This window comes from Cervus canadensis, chromosome 3, assembly GCF_019320065.1.
Source record: "Cervus canadensis isolate Bull #8, Minnesota chromosome 3, ASM1932006v1, whole genome shotgun sequence".
In the NCBI taxonomy this organism is placed as follows: Eukaryota; Metazoa; Chordata; class Mammalia; order Artiodactyla; family Cervidae; genus Cervus; species Cervus canadensis.
Window position 1 is genome coordinate 87,230,507 of NC_057388.1, and position 19,569 is coordinate 87,250,075.

General features: G+C 43.1%; 1 protein-coding gene across 1 annotated transcript in view; it reads left to right on the forward strand.

The window, feature by feature from the left end:
• The window catches only part of SND1 (staphylococcal nuclease and tudor domain containing 1), a 411,508-nt gene that overhangs the window by 204,058 nt on the left and 187,881 nt on the right, over positions 1-19,569 (forward strand). The window contains exon 13 of the mRNA XM_043463642.1: positions 16,256-16,366. Within this exon, the coding sequence (XP_043319577.1) occupies positions 16,256-16,366 (111 nt within the window). The remainder of the gene's footprint in view (positions 1-16,255; positions 16,367-19,569) is intronic.

Below are 19,569 nucleotides of genomic sequence, written 5' to 3' on the forward strand. Positions count from 1 at the left end.
TTAATCAGCGGTGATCACCGCTCATACAGGATGTAGCTGGTTACAGGTGTGCTTTAAATTGTCAAGGTCATTCAGATTCAGTGGTTCACTGAGTTTTTTTTAAGAAGTGGTACAGCCATCCTGGACTGGGAAGCCTAAAAGTCAGGGAGGGACCAGCCATCCATAGCTTTAGTTCCCACCAAGAGCTGAAATTAACAATGTTTGGTCCTGCCTTGGTGACCCATGGAGTTTTGGGAGAAAGCAGTTTAGTGATTAGGTGATGATTTAGTAAAATTCCCTTATCAGTTCTTTCCTATTTCTCTTGCTGTTGCTCTGCTTCGTGCAATCAACAACTTGGATCTGTATTAACACAATAGCCTTCTAGAGATGCCTTTTCTAACGGCAGAGTTTCTGCTCTCCCATTTCTTCCTGCATAATACAGCTGGATTAATTTTCCATAAATGCTGTCTTTATGCTGTTAATTCACTACAAACAGCCATTTTAGATTTTAACAAACGTCTTCAGTCAAGCCCCCTACCTCCTTCTCTCTCACTTTCAGCTTACAAACTCATCTATTCTCTGGAGAAAGACACCGGCTTATCAGGAAAGTGCCTTTAATTCCTTAGTCTCTGAACCCCAAACTTGTCTTCCTCCTGCCTGCTTTATTATCTTCCCCTTCCCCATCTCTGCAAGATTTCACCCTCTTGCTTTCCAAACTCATTTTTCTACCCATGTGCCCTGAATTCTGTTTCTTTTGGTCTAAGGATTTTGTGCCCTTCAGTTCCCCCCAACCTCCCTTTTAAAAGCGATTCTTAAAAATTTGTCTTTAGTCTTCTCTTACTACAGTCTGCTTTTCTTATTCTTCCCTTCTCTTCATAGCCAAGTTAATTGAGTTGAAAGCAATTTTGACTCTGCGTCCATTCGCTATGCATTCTTTACCATCTGGCTTTGGCTACTCCACAGTGTTGAAACTGAACCTGCCTAGAACACCAATGCTTCCCTCAGAGACACTTCTGAGTCTTTTATGTGCTCTCTCTGTAGTATTTAAAACATCACAGTCTTGTTCGGACTTTTCTCCCTCCTTTTCAGTACACGAGACTTGACTGAATTTCTTTCTATGATTCTGATTATTCTTCTCTGCCTGCTTTAGAGCTACTTAAATATTTGTGCTTCTTAAGCCTCTACCCATGACCCTCTTCCTACCTTTGCTCAGTCTCCCAGGTTGTCTCATTCATCCCCTGGCTTCAGTTTGCAGGTAGATGTTGCTAATCTACCTGAAATCTGTGTCTCCAGCCCAGTTCTTCCACCAATATATCCAGCTTTTGACTGGGTGGACATCACCTTTTACTGAAGTTCAGTATGACTGAAATGGAGCTCACGATCTCCCCTTGAAAAGCTGTTTCTTTACTCAAATGATCACATCTTGATTGATGGTGCCACCTTTTACTTAGCCTTTTATGCCACAAATCAAAATGTCATCTTTACACCTGTCTCCGCACCTGATTGCCTACAGGTATGTCTCAGGTTCATCTCAGCCTTTCTGTCCTCACTGCCTGGTTGATGCTGTCAGTTTTCCTACTGGCCTCTCTGTTCCTAGCCTGAATCCCTTCTGATCCATTTTGCACACAGCTGTTGCAGTTTGCTTTCTGAAACAAATCTGATCTCCTGCTTCAAGTCTTCATTAATCATCCCACAGCCTTTTGGATTAATAGAAACCCATGAACTGACCCTAGCCTACCTCTCCATTTTTATATTTAATATGCCCTGGCTCTCATCCATTTCTGTAAAAATAATAATAATAAAAACAGAACACTATTCTTTTTTGTTATTGTTGCTGTTCAGTCACTCAGTCATGTCTGATTCTTTGCAACCCCTGGACTGCAGCACACCAGACTTCCCTGTCTGTGTGTCACTGTCTCCCAGAGTTTGCACAAATTCATGTCCATTGAGTCGGTGATGCCATTCGTCTTAAATTTTATTATTTTTGGCTGAGCTGGGTCTTCGTTGCTGTGAGCAGGGAATACTCTCTAGTTGTGGTGCACAGGCTTCTCATTGCGGTAGCTGCTCTTGTTGTGGAACACAGGCTGTAGGCTCCAAGTGTTAGATGCCCCTAGGCTCATGCAGTCCTCCCGGAGCAGGGATCGAACCCACGTCCCCTGCATTGGCAGACAGATTCTTGCTTTTTATTTATTTTTTAATTGAAGGCTAATTGCTTTACAGAATTTTGTTGATTTCAACATGAATCAGTCATAGGTATACATATGCCGGACAGATTCTTAACCATTGCACCACCAGGGAAATCCCAAAACACATCCTTCTTGAAGTTAGTTTGCTCTGTGTGCTGGGAACATAATTTCCACTCACCAGCTCCCGCTTGCCCTTTAGCTATTGACTTCTTAGTGAAACTTTACCTTTGCGAACCAGGCAGACCCAAGACCCCAGTTGAGCATCTGTGTTTGTCCTTACTCAGGACACTATGCTTTCTTAATTACAAGGTTCACAGCATTTAGAATACTAAGTCACAGATACTTTGGATTTTAATTCCTAGTACATAATCCAGGAAGGTGGGAGGGAGACACGGCAGGAGACCATGTAGGTTTTCATGGGCCATTGATAGTACTTGGCTTGTACTTTGAACAGGACGGGAGACATTGAAGAGTTTTGAACAGAAGAGTGCTGTGGGTATCTGAAAACTTTTTAACTTTAAAAGAAAAAAAAAGATTGTGAGATTTCTCTCTTTTTAAACATTTATTTCATTTTTATGTGGCTGCGCCAGGTCTTAGTTGAGGCATACAGAATCTTCAGTTGCAGCATGTGGAATCTAGTTGCCAAATCCAGGCCCCCTGCATTGGGAGCATGGACTCATAGCCACTGGACCACCAGGGAATCCCCCTTTTTAAAAATTTGATTTTGAAGCAATTATAGGTTCAAACAAGAGCCAGTCCCAGGTACCCTTTACCTAGTCCCCCCAGTGGTTATGTCTTACACAATTATTGAACAATAGCACAGATAGGAACTTTGGCCCTGGGACAGCATGTATGTCGGTCTCTTTTTTCCTGTGTGTGGATTCATGTAACTGCCTCCATAGTCAAGACTGACAGCTCTTCAGTTATCACAAGATCTCCTTTGTGCTACTCCTCCTAAGCATTTCCCTTCCCATCATCTGTGACAACCACTCATCTTTTTCCATCTCTATCATTTTGAGGTCCCTCTGAGTTGTTTCGTGTATCCATAGCTTTTCTAATCTGTATATGGAAACTGGAGGCAGGCTGACTGGGTGGAAGGACTTGAGACTGAGTTCTAGTGCAGTTCAGTCACTAAGTGCTATTTAATGTCTTAGTTCTCAGAGTAGCCACCTGTAAGATGAGGAAATCGGACTTTTCAGCTCTAAGCTCTATGATTATAACAAATGAAGTCTTCGTGATTTTTTTTCCCCTGTCATAATGAGGTCCATTTTCCTTGTTAATACTTACTGTGCCATAATCTATAGTCTTTTGTATAGTGTTAAGCGCAGAAGGGCTATTCAAACATCTCATAATTGTTTTACTGACATACTGCTGCTACTTATATTCCTCAAGTATAAACTTGATACACCGAAGTAGTAGTAATACTTGGCAAACCATGTAAATATGAAGATTCTTCCATTTTTTCCCCCTATGTTTTGTAATAAGACACAGAAGTAAACCTCTAGCTCTCTGTAATCTTGTGAGCCTCAGAGATACAAGAAATGTGATAAATTGCCACTAAATGTCAAGTCTACTCTTGAGTCAGTTCTTTGAACACATTTCTACTAATGAGGTTGACCGGTTTCTTGCTGTTGATAAAAGTTCTTAGCCAAAGTAGAAGGTCCTAGATAGTACAGAATCTGCTGAACTTTAGTTTTGCTGGTAGAAAATAAACTTCGTATTTCTTACTTGTTCATCACTCCCTACTTTTTTTTATACTCTAGAACATTTAGGTAATACATTGTATCTTAAAGAAGTGATCAGCCTTGAAGAATCCTCTTAAGTTTGAGGAGCAGCCGAGACAAACCCTTCACCCCCATGTGTGCGCAGAGCATGTAGGGCACAGAGTCCCGGGGGCAGGGATTGGAGACAGTTGCGCTTGTTGCCACAGTGCCTGACCACACTGCCTATGGCCACAACCAGAAATGTGTTTAAGCCCTATATGTGCTATGTGCTGAGTCACTTCAGTTGTGTCCAACTTTGCGGCCCTGCAGACTGTTGCCCACCAGGCTCCTCTGTCCATGGGATTCTCCAGGCAAGAATACTGAAGTGGGCTGCCGTTTTCTTCCTCCAGGGGATCTTCCCAACCCAAGGATCAAACCCTAATCTCTTACATCTCCTGTATTGTCAGGCAGGTTCTGTTTAATACTCATTGAAATGATACATAATCTAGTTGGCTTTGAATATTATCAGTTATTGCTGTATAAAGATATGTAAGACTATTGATAAGTAAAACCTAGCTCCCTTTAAAAATGACATTAGAATGTCTCTGAGCTGAAACATATTGCCTAGAGCATTTGGATCTACCTTCTCATTTTATAGATAGGGAAACTGGTACAGGTTTAGCTCTTTTACAAGAGTTTAAATGGCCAGAGAGCTGGGTAAGAACCCAGGTCCTCTGGCTTGAATCACAGCTCTGTGCCATGGGTTCTTTATGAAACGAGCTCATAATTGCTCTCTTTGGAGGGAGGAAGTGGGAAACATTAAGTGGTTTTCACTATTGAAAATAAATATAAATGCTATGTGTAATGTATCTTTGTTGATGAGGGAGAATTGGATAAACATTCATTTTTAACATTTTTGTTTTACGATATTCATCTTTTCCTGTGTTATTCAATCTCTTCACTCATTTTTTTATAACTTAGATGAGGATTTTTTCCTTATTAAAGTGTTGATGTGAGATGTGATAATTAGATCCTCCTTTTTAAAATTAACTGCCCCACTGAGTGTCTCTTTTAGAAAGTTGGTTTCCTCTTTGTGTATTTTGGAGCGCAAACAAACAATAAGCTAAAATCGAACATGTTTTGGGTACCTAATGCTAAGCAGTTTAGTGCCTCTGATCTGTTTTTTCCATTACGAAAATGAATTATTTCATTTTTGTTTAAGAACTTAAACTAGAAGAGTATCTTTCACTAATGATAGGCCCATTTCAGATTTACATTGTTCATTCTTACCATCACCTCTCATCCATATATCTGAATATAGTAGTGTCTTTGTAAAAACAGAGATACATATTTTCCTAACTTTTAGAAATTTACCTTTCATATATTTTGCACTTTAATATTTTCGTAGATATTCCTAAACTGGTTTTTATTCTTCACTTGGAAAGGTGGGACGTAATTGCCTCTTAACATCCTTTTTTTTAACGCGTAACTGCTTGGCTCTCAAACAAATACGTAAAGACCAATTATGCAGTGCAGTGTGGGATGACTCCAGTCAGCTTGTGTAGCAGGAGCTCTCCTAGGTCAATGAGTTGATTCAGGAGTCAGGGTGATGGCAGTGGAAAGAGTCATTTCTCCACCACCACTGAGGGAGAGAAGGCTCCAGAGGTTTTCACCTCACACCACTCAATGTTAATTTCTCAAAGGAAAGAGGAGGAAAGAAAAGGGATGAAGAAAACATGCTTATGCCTACAGCCAGCATTTATACCTTGTGTTGGAACATAGAGAAAGAAAAAAGTCCTCTGAATCCCCAAAAGGCAAGCAAATTATTATAATGAAATGTTTAATGTATATTTTAGCTAGGATTATTAGTATTAGAGTGATCAAATTTATAATATGATGTGGCTGGATTATTTTTAGCATGCTGATAAATTTTTAATGCATATCTTGGATAATTCATGTGCACAATATATTTACTCCTATTTTATAGAAATGTAAAGGACAGCAGCATAGTAAAGGGATATAGGCTGAGAATCGGAAGGCTCTCAGATGCCCACTGAGATGGTGTCGCTCTGTTTCTTTAGACATCTCATTTCACAATTTTCAGGGTTTCTCTCAGGGTCTGTCTTCATCTATATATGGAGATTTGCAGATTAGTTTATCTCTATGGACTCTTTTTGCTCAAATTCTGACTCAGTCAGTTATTACTTTTGTTTTCATCCAACCGCCCACAGAACCCCTGGGAACACTGAGAATGCAATCAGTCAGCTAGCCAATAAATATTTATTGAGTGCCTACTAAGTGTTTGGCTCTTTTTTGGACCAATAGGGAATATGATCTGGTTGGGAAGACAAGATATGTACACAAAGCAAGATAATAATCTGCAGCAGTAAAAGATAAGTGCCAAATGAATGGCCCAGCCAAAGGAATTGAGATGACGGACTGCAGTGCTTGACTGCTTGGATTAAAGCAGAAGATTGAAAGACTTTATAGAGTCAGGTTAGAGAGGTATATGTGAGCTTTGTTGTAGAATGCTTCTTTACCTGCAGTTTATAGCAATGTAGTCAAAAAGAAAACTGGATTTAAAATTCTTAAAAATCTAGCTTCTAGTTTTGATTGCCACTTACTAACACACTAACAGGATTACTTGTAGCAAGCCTGAAACTGATTACTTTTTTTTTTAAGAAATACATACTTATCACCTTTCTATTGCTATAGAAAGATTAGGTTGTGTGCCCACTCAGTTATGTCTGACTCTTCGCAAATCTATGGACTTTAGGACTTTAGCCCTCCAGACTTCTCCGTCCATGGGATTCTTCAGGCAAGAATACTGGAGTGGGTTGCCGTTTCCTCCTCCAGGGAGGTCTTCCCGACCCATGTCTCCTGCTTTGGGAGGCCGATACTTTATCACTGAGCCACCTGGGAAGCCCATCAGATTAGGTTAATGTGTGTTTAAAAGCATGGCCTGTAGCAGACACCCAGTAAATGGTCATTAAATCTAAAATCATTGCAAAAGTTCAAACAAGGTTTTTGTGGTTGTGGTAGATTGGAGCATGAAGATTAAGAGGATTCAATTGAAAGTGATCAGGATTGGAAAACTTTGCAAGGAGACCAGATTTGGGGGCGGGTTGCGGAGGAGTGCGGACAGGTAAGTTAGAAAGAGCAGGATAGAAAACAGTCATGGGAGAAACACTGGAGACTTGAGTTCAAAGTTTGGACAACTAATTTTATCTGGAAATGAATACAGATGTCAGCCTTAGGTGACTGGGAATCTGATGGTCCCACAATTAGAGATGTTAGGGAAATGAGCTGATTTGGTAGATTTCAGAAAAGCTTAATCTGGGGAAGTGAGTTTTATTTTTGAAATGCTGAGTTTTACATGGTGATGAGTCATGCAAATTCACATGTCCTGCAAATAGTTTGAAATGTAAATGTATGGCATATTTAGCAATGAGTGGACCAGTTTGGATATGAAATGCATATTTGTTAGACAGCTTGCTTATTTCAAGCTAGATCCTTGATTTAATTGATTATCTTAATTGTCTTTTTGGGGTCTAATTGTCTCCTGGGAAAGAAACATGGTTGTCCAGTAGAGCAAGTGTCACTTTGGGTATGTACCCCATGTTCTGTCCTGCAGGAGAAGGGAGATTCAGCTTAGTCCATGAAGCTTCTATGAAACAGACATTCTTATTATTATTATGAGAGGTGGAGACTGAGGTAATACTTGAAGGCGGTGTTGTTTTCATTGCTCCTTACACTTAATACGCCTCTCATACCTCAACCAAGGTTCATCACTGGACTAATAACCTCCTCTGATATTTTGCTGACTTGAAAGTACAGCAGTACTCAGAGAAGAGCTGGCATAATAGAGTATAATACCACAGTTTTTCTTGTCTTATAAAGCCATAACCAGGATATTGCTGAATAAATGGAGCTATCATATGAGAGGTGGCAATAAGATTACAGTACTGCGGAAATCCTGGGGGCAGAATAAAATTGTCTATTTAGTAAGCATAAGCATTGGGTGTTATGCCTTTTCCCCTTCCTTTTTAAAATTGTTTTGACCCATATTTCCAGCACTATTCTCTCCCCTAGCTAGAGTTAAGAAGTGAATTAGGTGTTTAATTCTCCTGTTTCCAAGTAGGTTTCTGTCTTCTTTTCTGTCCATTGGTGTTTTCAGGAGGTGAGGTTGGGTGAGCCCTCATGTAGAACTCGAGTGGGATAAGATAATGAGGACGTTAGGGCTCAGACACATAGTGGAGAAGAAAAATGGCTGTTCTTGGAAGGTCGAAGGAGAAGTCACATCTTCATCACCCACATTGTTACGCCCTGGTCCCTAGGTATCTTTGCTTTTCTTTTTTTCCCCAACTGAAGAGCGCTCTTGGTGTGCAGTAGGTCATGGCCCCCTGAAGCTGGTTAGGCTTTTGCCCATGTCCAGGGGTAAGCCAACTATTGACACGGAGGGTTGGATGGATGTCTGTGTTGGGGATTCAAGGATTTATTTGTCCATGAAGCAGTAGTTTTTTCATGGCCTGATTCCCTTTCCCCTTTCTCTTTCATCTCCACTCTTCCCTCCCTTCTTCCTTTCATTTCTTTGTTTCTGCAAATCTTGTTTGTAGGTCTCCTTGGATTTCATTTTAATCATGCATCCTTCTGGATTCTTCCAGCTGGACTAAATCCATATCAGTCTTCATTGTTTTCTTTCCACATCACCCTCCCTACGAAGGAAGAATGATTAGGATTTATGAAAGTACAAAAATAGAGTCCTTGATCCTAAGAAGTCTTGATTTTCATATCTCAAGTCCAACCTCTAGAAAATGCTCTCATTGGTAGAACAGTTCTGTGTAGAACCTGTATGTATTCTGAATTAATTCTCACTAAATATGAGCTACTTATTGAGGGTGTTTTGTTTGAAAGGGTCCTTTTTTATATATTAGTGTATAGCCAATTATTGGAGAAGGAAATGGCAACTGACTCCAGTATTCTTGCCTGGAAAATCCCATGGACAGAGGAGCCTGGCAGGCTACAGTCCCTGAGGCACAGAGTCAGACACGACTTAGTGACAAAATGTCAGACATGACTTAGTGACTAAACAGCCATAGCCAGTAATGTTGCCGTAGTTTCAGGTGGACAGCAAAGGGACTCAGGCATACATGTGTTACATGTGCATGTGATCCATGTATCCACTTTCCCCCAAACTCCCCGCCCACTCAGGCTGCCACATAGCATTGAGCAGAGCTCCCTGTGCTGTGTTGGTCCTTGTTGGTTATCCATTGTAAATCAGCAGTGTGGACATGTGAACCCCAAGCTCCCTAACTCTCCCTTTTCCCCACCCTTTCTTTGCTTGATTAGCTTCTAAAGCTGCTCAGATCAGCCCATTCTATACCTCCCTGCTCTTGAGTCCAGCTTCTGAGGTCCTGCTTCTTTGTGGATGGTGCCATGTTTCATGTTCATAACCACAGCTGGGCTGGTGGGTTGACAAAAGCAGTCACCTTTGGCTCTGTGTCTGGAGTGAATATATCCTGCCCTAAGACACTCGGTACCTAATGCCATGCTTGATAATAACTTTTTTCTCCTTCCTTTCACTGTAGTTTCTAAAGCTGCTTCCTTTTTGGTTTTGATCTATGTTATGAGTCCTGGGAAAGTCCCTAGCCATAGTTCAGACCCTCTAGTGACTATCCCGGTGACAGGACTTGTTAAACAGAAAAGGGAACCATTAAGAGTAAAAAGACTCAAAAAATCTATTTTAGTTATTTTTAGAATTACATTAGTTCAAGGGGTGAGTGAAAAAATAGGGAAGACGGTGGGGGAGAGATTTGGGACGCATATAAAGGAGGTTGTGCCACCTCAGATGTTTCTAATTACTGATGCTTCTAAAACAGAGTCTCCTGTCTACATATGCTGCTTGGTCATGTGGGAAGTGCCTCCTGGATATATTTTAAGGGAAAAAAAAAAGGAAGTGTCATTGTTTCAGATTCTGGGGAACTCAATCTGAAATCGGAGGATAAAAGACAGTTTACACGCTAGATGGGACAGGCATAGCACGACCCCTTGTAGACACTTGTACTGGCTTTCGGCAGCTCCCTGTTGCTCTATTGGGCTTTTTCCTAGTTTGAGGCCTGGGGAAGAAACAGCAGTCAGTAAAGATCCTTATTCATGGCCCATTGTCTGTAGATCCCTCTCACTCAGAATTCCACTCTCACCCTTTACAGTCTTATTTTGCGAGTCTATAAAAGCCAAGTCTGTCTCAAGCCTGAAATTGTCAAGTTCTTGCCTGGTGTGCATTTAGAGGTCTGAGTGTGAATTCATAGAGAAGGTTGGAGGGGAACCTGGCCTTGGGGCCTTTTAGCCATTAATCATCCCCCCCCTCCCCCACCTTCTTCACCCTCTTAGACTGAGAAGCCCATGTTTTCTGTGTATATGAGCCGAGGTAGCCCTCGTACTCTGAAGAAAGGCACTCTGTCCAGTGCTTGCTTCCTGCCTCATCACCCAGTCTTGGGGTGATCTCTCCCTCCTTCCTGGTCTCTAACCAATTTGCAAAGAAAGACATCAGCTGCCCCCTTCCCTCCGTAGTTTCCCTGTGGTTCAGCCCCACATCACTGAGATGTGAGATGAGCCATCTGATATATTAGAAATAAATTGGGGAGCCCTGTCAGCCAGGGTGCTCCATCTCAGCACTTGTGAGGGAGCGCGTCCTTGTGGTGAAGTTCCAGCCAGTGTGGAAGGAAGTGGAGTCAGTTTCCCAGCTCAAGATACTGGAGCTTTTATGGGTCGTGGGTGACAAAGGCCTTGTCTCTATGCCTCATGCCTTGTTGGATCATATTCTCACAGTATATAGCCGTGGGGTGCATTGTACGCTCAGTTTATGAAATTCGACCCATGGGACCTTGAAGTTATTGTAGAAAAATCATACGGGGAATGCATGCATGTGTGTGCATGGATGTGCACACGTGAGACAGTACCTCTCCTAAAGGTGATGTGACTGTTATAAATGAATTGAGCTGTTGTCTTTCAACCGTTTCCTTTAGCCTTGACTCCATAATAGTTAAAGGCATTTCTTTATGGGCTTACTTTATTCTGAATATGTGTCCACGTGTTCATTTGCCTCAAGGAAATACTCTGCTTTGTAATCTCCATGGACACCTCAGTGACTGATAAAATGTTGATGGTTTTTAAGTGGAAAATGTTAAGCTCAAATAGCTAGATAGAGATCTATGAGCCAGAGCCATTGAGAATTATCTGTTATCCCTACTCAGATGGAGAATGAAGTGTGTTTGTATGTGTGTGTGTAATGGTATTACGCCTTATGTGCACTCTTGAAATTTACTTATCCATTTACCCTAGCTTCTCTTTTGACAAGTAGCATATACCCTTTCAGTCAGCTCCCCCATGTGTTGTGCTTAGTCGTTCAGTCGTGTCTGACTCTTTGCAACCCTATGGACTGTAGCCTGCCAGGCTCCTCTGTCCATGGCAGTTAGGACCAAATTGTGGAAGTCAAAGAAGGAGTAAGTGAGGTGCTGTATGTGTATGCAGAGAAGATTATTCACGTAAGTAAAAGTATTGAGGATAATGGAAGGCAGGCTTCCCACAGTCAGAAGGGATGTACAGATAAGGAAAGGAAGAGAACAGCACGTGCCCTGAAGTGCTGAATGGGGTTGTAGTATGTTTGTGAACTCATGGTGTGCTAAAAAGCTGATGCCAAGACAGGATGAAATAGACAAGAGGTTAACTGGGGAAAACAGAGAAAATGGGAAGGGAGCTGGCGGAGGCTGTGAATGCTTAACCTCTGTGGGAAAGGGAAGGATGGAAGGTTGAGCTGGAAACATCTAATCTGGGGCTGTGGGCAGTTGTAAGAGTTCCAGCGAAGGTGAGGGGGCGTGCTCAAAGCCACAGCTCCCTGTCAGAGCACGCCCAGGTCTCTGAGCAGCAGGCCAGTTGTAGTGTCTCCACTGCACTCAGTCATTGGCTGGAAGCAGCTGGGGGAAAGCGTACTTTTGGCGGAAACAGCGATGGGTTTCAGAGCATAGCAGCTGGGGCTGTCAGTCAGTTATGCTTCCTGCAGTCAGAGATCCAAGAGGCATGTTTTCATGACTGCCACACATGGTTTTCAATGGTTATAGATACAGAAATAAGAGTATGGAGATAAAAATGTAAATGTGGACTATTTGGATAAATGGCTGGTTTCGGAGCTGCAGAAAACAGTGGAAGATGAGCCTGGAACACATTGTGGCCTGAAAGCAAGGAAGTGCTCGAAGGATGACAGGACACAGGAGCCAGCTTGACCCAGATCCCACTGGCCAAATTGGGAATAATTTCAGCATCAGAAACAGTTACAATTGTAGTGGATTATATGGCTCTTTAGATAAAATATTTCATGACCATAAACCTCTACAAATCAATAAATGAATAACTTGGGAGTTTAAAAGCTACACAGTTTTTCAATACCTGTTATAAAGAGGAAGAGAATAACTTCATAGTGGAGAAGCCTGGTAGACACTGCCTGAATCAAGTGATCAAAATTAACATTATCAGTAAATTACACATCATTTCAAAGGAGGCCACGGGAACAACATAGCATCACTTCTGTGACACATTCCTGCCAAAGATTCATAACTTGCCACTGATCACAGAGACATCAGACAGTCCAAAATTACTGGCCTGTACTCGTGAGAAGTTTCAGGGCTGTGGTAGACTAAGAAAGATTGAGCTTCTCCAGACTGAGGAGACAGGGTAACAAAATGAAAAAACCTGATTTTGCTCTAGATCCACTTTCCCCTAAGTTCTCTATTGGAACAGTTGACAAAATTTGAGTAGGATTGTAGGTTAGATGGCAATAATGTGTCAACATCGATATCCTGGTTCAAGTCATTACTTACTGACTATGTTGGAAAATATCCTGATTTGTCGGAAATGCACATTAACAGTTTGGGGGATGGTGGTATAAACAGGTCATTTGCTCTCAAATGAATCAGGGATCAGCATGTTCTTTGTTATTGTACGTGCAATTTTTCTGTAAGATTGTTTTAAAATTACTTATCCCCTCCTTCCCCTACTTTTAAGTAATCTAGTTAATTTTAGTCAGTTATCTGACCTTCTCTATATATTATTGCTTCCAATCTTGGATTTGGGGTGTAGGGATTAGGGAAGGCAGGCAAAAGTGTGATCAAGTAATTATTGTGAGTGAAATCTATGTTTTAAGAATCCTGTTCTCATATATGGGCACAGCATACTTTTTCCAGATTGGCAGAATATAGTACCCCCTGGTTTCAAAAGTATCTTATAATGAGAAAGTAAATGCTTTCCACAACCTGCTGGCTGCGGAAATGAGTGGGCAGGGAGGATGTCAGGTACATGGAGACCTTTTGAGAAAGCTCAAGAGACCCATGTTGCTTGTGTTTTTCTCAGGAACATCTGATCCTGCATGGTGGAAACAGTTCACTTCCCATATAACCTAAAATTCTCCTTGAGCTTGGAGAAGCATTTCAAGTCCAGCACTTATTCTGTTTCCAGCTGATACAGAGAGATGATTTCCTGTTAGACTTTCAAGACTGTTAGGTCCCTTTTTGTATGCTGATTGTGAATTATCCATTCGAGCCAGACATGTGTAATTGGAGTAGAATTACTGATACACTCAAGAAAGCAGAATTTATAAATTTGTCTAAAGCAGCATAATGTCATGGCACATAATTTAATGTTCTCTTCTCTTACTGGGCAACTAATCAGTACACCAGTGTCGAGTTCTGAGCCATCTTTGGCCAGGGGGAAATCTCCTGACCTTTCATTAGTGGCCCAAAGAAATGAATGAGAGAGTCAAGTACACAGATCTCGGCTAATTCCATTTTATTTGTCTCCCTTTCATTCTCTTTAAATACAAGTCTTAGATAATGGGGAGGAGAATGACAAAAGCTGGAAAGGCATGTTGAAAGCTTTTGTTCTTAATTCTATGCTGGGCAAGCTTGGCTAATAAATGCTTAGGATAAGAAATAATGTTCCAGTGCTGTATTTCTCATACTTGGCTACAGAGCAAGAAAGACACAGCCCTTGCCCTCTTTGACCTCATCAGTTTGAGTTGGAAGATGGATGACAAATTAATTGTAATATAGTGTGATTTCATAGGGGAACACATACCAAGATGAAAATGCACGTGGTGTGATTCTCACACACCTGGCTCATGGGCGGGGCCCTGTAGTGATATCTGTCATTGTTTCCTGTGTTTTTACCCTCCATGCCGCTGAGCACTAACATTGCAGCCGTTCTCCAGTAAAAGTCTGTTGTTTAGGGAAAAGAAGCTAAGAAAACATGGATTGCACTGAAGCTTTGGAGAGAAGGGACAGGAGGTGATGGGCAGGTGGTGGAGTTTAGAATCTGAGGCCCTAACTGGTTTGCAGATATTTGCTGGCAGGATCCTGAGGGTGAGAAGCCCACAGGAGAGGAAAGGGTTGTGTCCTTGGTTCTGCTGGCCACGCAGGAACTCAGTTCGATACTGTGAATTGATTGGAGCAGCATTAACCAGGATGAATCATTAAACATTTGTGCTGTTTTGCTTTGTATTCTCCAGCTTTTCATATAGAAGCTTATTTGTGTGGGTTTTTCCCTCGCCTTCTCTGTCACTCCAGCTTTCTGCTCCAGACCCCACATATCGACTGTAAAATGTCAATGCTTTGTTATTCCAAACACAGCACCAAACACGTCTTCGTTGTTGTCCTGGCATTTCCAATCACTAAGCCCTCACAACCTGTTGCAGGTGGGCGTGTCCCAGCCATGCCTCTGGCCTCTTGGTGGGCGGAGCCTCTCCCTGCCCTCTTGGGCCTTGGGCTGCTACCTTGGGGCTGCTGGCATTCTCCATCCTGCCAAACCCAGCTCGGTGATGATGACAGCGTTTGCCAGCACGCTTGTGCAGTGACTCAGGAGACAGGGTGGCCAGCAAAGCAGCCTCTTTGTGGGAGTGGATTTTGAGAAGTGCTAATTCCGTGGCAGTTTGGAGATATTAATATCGTGCTGGCAGTAGATAAACAGGCAGCAGAGGGGCACATAATGAGAAGAGAATCAGCCACAGCATCTTTTCCTTCTTTATCTCCCTGCACATATTCCCCCCTCTCTTTTTTTTCTTTTTTCTTTTAAAGTAAATCCCTGGGCCTCGATGAAGAGAACCCTTAAGTGGCTTGAGCATGCCCATAGACTGGTTTAGCCCAGCTCACAGCATCCCCATAGGCTGGGAGTCTGAGAGCACCAGAGTGCTGAGAGTTAACCGCCTTCCCCAGCAACACTAAATCATAGCATATGGTACAGTAGCCTATTCCTTACCATCCCTCCTCCCTAAAGGGCAGCTCACCAGATGGTCTGAGCGGGTCCTTTGGTGTACTTACGACAGACACAAAGAAAGACATAACTGCCGCTCTCCCCCAGTGATACCATGCCTCTTGTCTTGCAGTTACTTGGTACAGGTAACTTTTGAAAGTCTGTTTTTGCAGTTTCACTTTTGCCCATCAAAGTTCCCTTTTCGGGTTGGGGAGGAACTAGGCAAACATGCTTCATTAGCTGGCTGAGCATCATTTCCAGTGTATTCTTCTGAGTAGATGGAAGTCACTTACAGTAGCCCCACTATCTTATTCTAGTGAAGAGAACATGCAGCACGTTGAAGATTTTTTTTTTTTTTTTGAAGCCGGATTCTAATTTGAATATTCTGTGGTCCTAAAAGGACCGGAGTATTGCTTCAAAACTGGTCATCTGAGATTTTCTACTTTTTTACTTTGTTCCCTAGCTCATGCCGTTTTTAATGAAGATGTTTCGTTCCATCCCAACACCACCCCTCTGCCACCCCACAATTCCTTCCTGACCTCACCTCACCCAGGCCCCCTTGGAGTCAGCGGAGAGTCAGTGTCAAGGGTTCTAATGAGAAAAGACACACTCTTGAGTGTTCCGTGAAACCAGCGTTTCTTAAGTTTCCCAAACTGGAGCACAGTATTTTCTAGTTCCAGTATAGGCTAGAAAAAAAGGGGATTTTGAGAAATTTAGGTCATGCTTTTATGTGCTTTGTTTTTTTATCTGTGTGCCTGGTATTTTAGAGCAGACTTTTCTTGAGGGTAGTGGCTTGTTTATACCATTCTGTAAATAGCCCTGCCTAATGTGGGCTTTTTACAGATATTTTCTGCCAGGTTTTATGTACGGATTGATATAGCATCTGACTGTACTAACCAGAAAAAATGCTGAGCCAGGGGACTTGGTTATTCCCCCTTTTTGTTTGGATTTCTAGCTTAGCAACTCACTGGTCTTGAACTCCCTTCCTCTGCCAGGATGCCTTAAGACCTCCAGGTGCTAACTGTTGTCATTGCTGTTGACTGAGCCCCGTATGCACCTCAAGTGCTCACTGACCTATCTTTTCTGTTGCAGAAACATTGCCGAGGCCCTTGTCAGCAAAGGTCTTGCCACAGTGATCAGATACCGGCAGGATGACGATCAGCGGTCCTCTCACTATGATGAGCTGCTCGCCGCTGAGGCCAGGTGAGATGCCTAATTATTAAAGTGAATGCCTTGGGTCCCCCAGCCCGACTTTATTCTTTCCCACTCCTCTGCCTGCCCCTGAGCAGAATGTGATGGAAAGCAACGTGCTGAGAAAGCCCATATTCTTTTATGATTCTAGCTTTTCCTCAAGATAAAAGGGGCCTCACTTCATACTTGCAATCTAACCCGGGTTAAGCACACTGGGGCCTCTATTTTTTAAAATTTGCAAAATTTAGGCATATATTAGACATAATCTTCCCAGAAGATGCTGTAAAATGAACATATGAGTAAATACTATGTGGAATATTTTTATCTCCACCGTCCTTTCCTTCCCAGGAACAAACCGTGGAACCCTTCTTACTATGCAGGACATTTGCCTCGGGTTCATCCCTCCAGGGGCCTCTGCTCCCCAGCCCCTCCCACTTACCACCTCTAGACCTTTCGTCATGTACAAAGGAAATGAAAACATTTATTAGGAAATGAGTTTGGGTGTCACACTTCTGACAGCTGGCAGGAGAGCGTTTGTGAGAAGCCCCGTGACATTTTCCTTTTGTCCTTCATCCCTGTGGCTGGTTGCCCCAAGGACATGCATGCTGCTCAGCAGTATTTCTTAGCAGGGGCCTTCCTCAGGGCTCTTTCTCATGGGGCCTTCCGTCACTGGAACGGGACTGGGAGCAGAATAATTCCTCTAGCCTTCCCAGGAAACAGCAAGAGCTCAGTGCCCATTGCTGGATCTCTGTTCTGATCCAGAGCTCAGCAGACTGCTGGACTCTACCAAGATATACCCATTCTCTCAGAGCAGCTTCAGATACTTGTCTCATGCAGACACTCTCCTGTGACCTAGGAGTTTGTCCTAGAAGTCTGCTAGTTGCCAGCCTGTGCTCCACGGTTCAAGGAGGACTGGGTTTGAGCCCATGTTATCAGTACCTCAGATTTCGTCCCTGACATCACTTCTCTTGCTCTTTGGCCCAGAACATTGACCTGATAGGAGGCATTTGCCTCTAATACCATGTGACATCCTGATGGATAGGGCATCTGTAGGATGTCACACGATGTCAGCTAAGAGAGCAGCCTGTCGCATTGCTATGGCTTTGTGGATTCTTTTCTTGTGGGATTTTCCCCGGAGGACCTGCCTAAGACTTCATTCTTAAGCACAAAGTTCAGTGCCTTTGGTTTTTGAATGTCAAGTGTAAAATAATATGACATGGACTTCCCTGGTGGTCCAGTAGCTCCCCTCTGCTCCAGTGCAGGGAGCCCAGGTTCAGTCCCTGGTCAGGGGAACTAGATCCCACATGCTATAACTAAGACCCAGCACAACCAAATAAATACATTAAATATTAAAAAATACTAATACAATGTGTAGCCCATAACTGATGTTTCTCTTCAGTCCTCCCTCACTCCTTATGCTTCTCTCCCTGCCTGTATTATCATTAAGCCAGTGGGTTGAAAGGACCCATAGTGGGAAATGCAGCTCCACATTTCAAGTACTTTTGATGATCTCGCTATTCGAGGAAATGGGCAATGATTTGACTGTTCTTTATGTGGGATTCAGGGGTGGGTTCTTGCTGGGCGTGCTCAGTTGGTCTGACGGTATCCTGAAGAAGCAGTCATGCCTTGCCAGAGTAGCAGGAACCCTTAGCCATTCCATGGGATCTTGAGTCCCATTTTCTGCTCTGCCTTCTCTCCACCACTAGTGAATGTTTAACTCTGACAGGCAGGTAAGCATGAAAATAATTTGCCTAGCTGCTCCGGAAAGTGAGGCCACAGCAAGCTCTTATTATGCTGTCGGAAGTAGCTGTGTTGTGCTCTAATGTTTAATGAGTACGCAGAGTTGGTGAAATTTTTTAGGTTTTAAGAAGAAAACAGTCCGGTTCTCATTTTGAGCTGATGGAATGTAACAAGCTGCTTGCCTGTTAAAGCAATGAGCTGCCTGGAGATAATTGTGTTGAGCCACCGCTTTCAGACCGATGGTGGAAAAACCGGCTTTGGGGCCACGGCCCTGTGGCAGGTTGACTAAGCAGAGAGCAACCAAGTGATTCCCCTGGCTGCTGAGGCACCGCCGTGAGGCAGTACATACCTCACGATGTGTTAGAAGCGGCCCGTGTGACCTGCGAGTGAGTCCTCTTCAGGAGCAGTGCTATCCATGAGCCCCAGGAAGGCCGCCCCTTACCATCTTCTAGACGCCAACCCCAGCGAGAAAGACAGGAACACCTGCCAGATAGGAATGGTGGCCTTATAGCCTTTGAAGGCTATTTTCAGTGCAGAATGCAAACACACACACACACACACACACACACACACACACACACACTTTTGGGGAAATACTAGTCAACCTTACTGCAAGAGCAGCTCTTTCCTGAACACTGCTTTATCTAAGGTCGCACTCCGGCCCCTAGGAGACGTCCCCTGTGTCACCTCAGCACTTCCTTGCTCATGTCATGTTACAACATGTCAGAGCGCTTTGTGCTTGCTGCCTCTGCCCCTTACCCTGCTTGTCTCGTGAATGTGAGTGTGATCTAGTTCCCCTGGATAAGCTGTATCTTTTTTTTCCCAATTGAACTCGGCCTTGTAATTTTATGTCCCTGTCCATGTGGTTCCTCCACCTCCCAGCTGAGTGTCCTCTGCAGATCTCATTGGCAAGTTGTTTACTCCTTTCCTTGGCCCTGAATAGAACCCCTAAACAAGAATGGCTTTGCTGTTGACCCCCAGTCTTTCACCGCCTGGACTGTCACTTAACTGTCTTTTGTTTATCATCCTGCAGCAACTTTTTAATCTTCAGTGATTGTGTACTGAACCACGCCAATTTGAATTAATTTCCCAAGTAAAATTTCTGGAGGTACTGTATCTAATGCTTTAGCAAAGGCCGAATGAATAACATCTGTGTTCAGGGCAAGTCACTCATCTTGGAACTCTTTGAATGAATAATAAGTGGGTGAAGGTAACATGGCAAGGCTAGCAGTCATCTTGAGTCACCCAAGGATGGTGATTCTGAGAGAATTCTCTGTCCCTGAGCCCCAGATCCCCGTTTTCCTCTCTAGTTGTCACTAGTGGTCTTGGCCATGGTGCCCAGTGCTCTTCCATTGACTTGGCTTCCCGGAGCGCTGCTCAACCATTAATCCTTTTAGAGAAACATTGTAAGCTTTGGGGAAAGGGCAGGCTGTTAACTCGGCTGACTCTTTAGGTCAGCACAGCTGCCTGCGCAG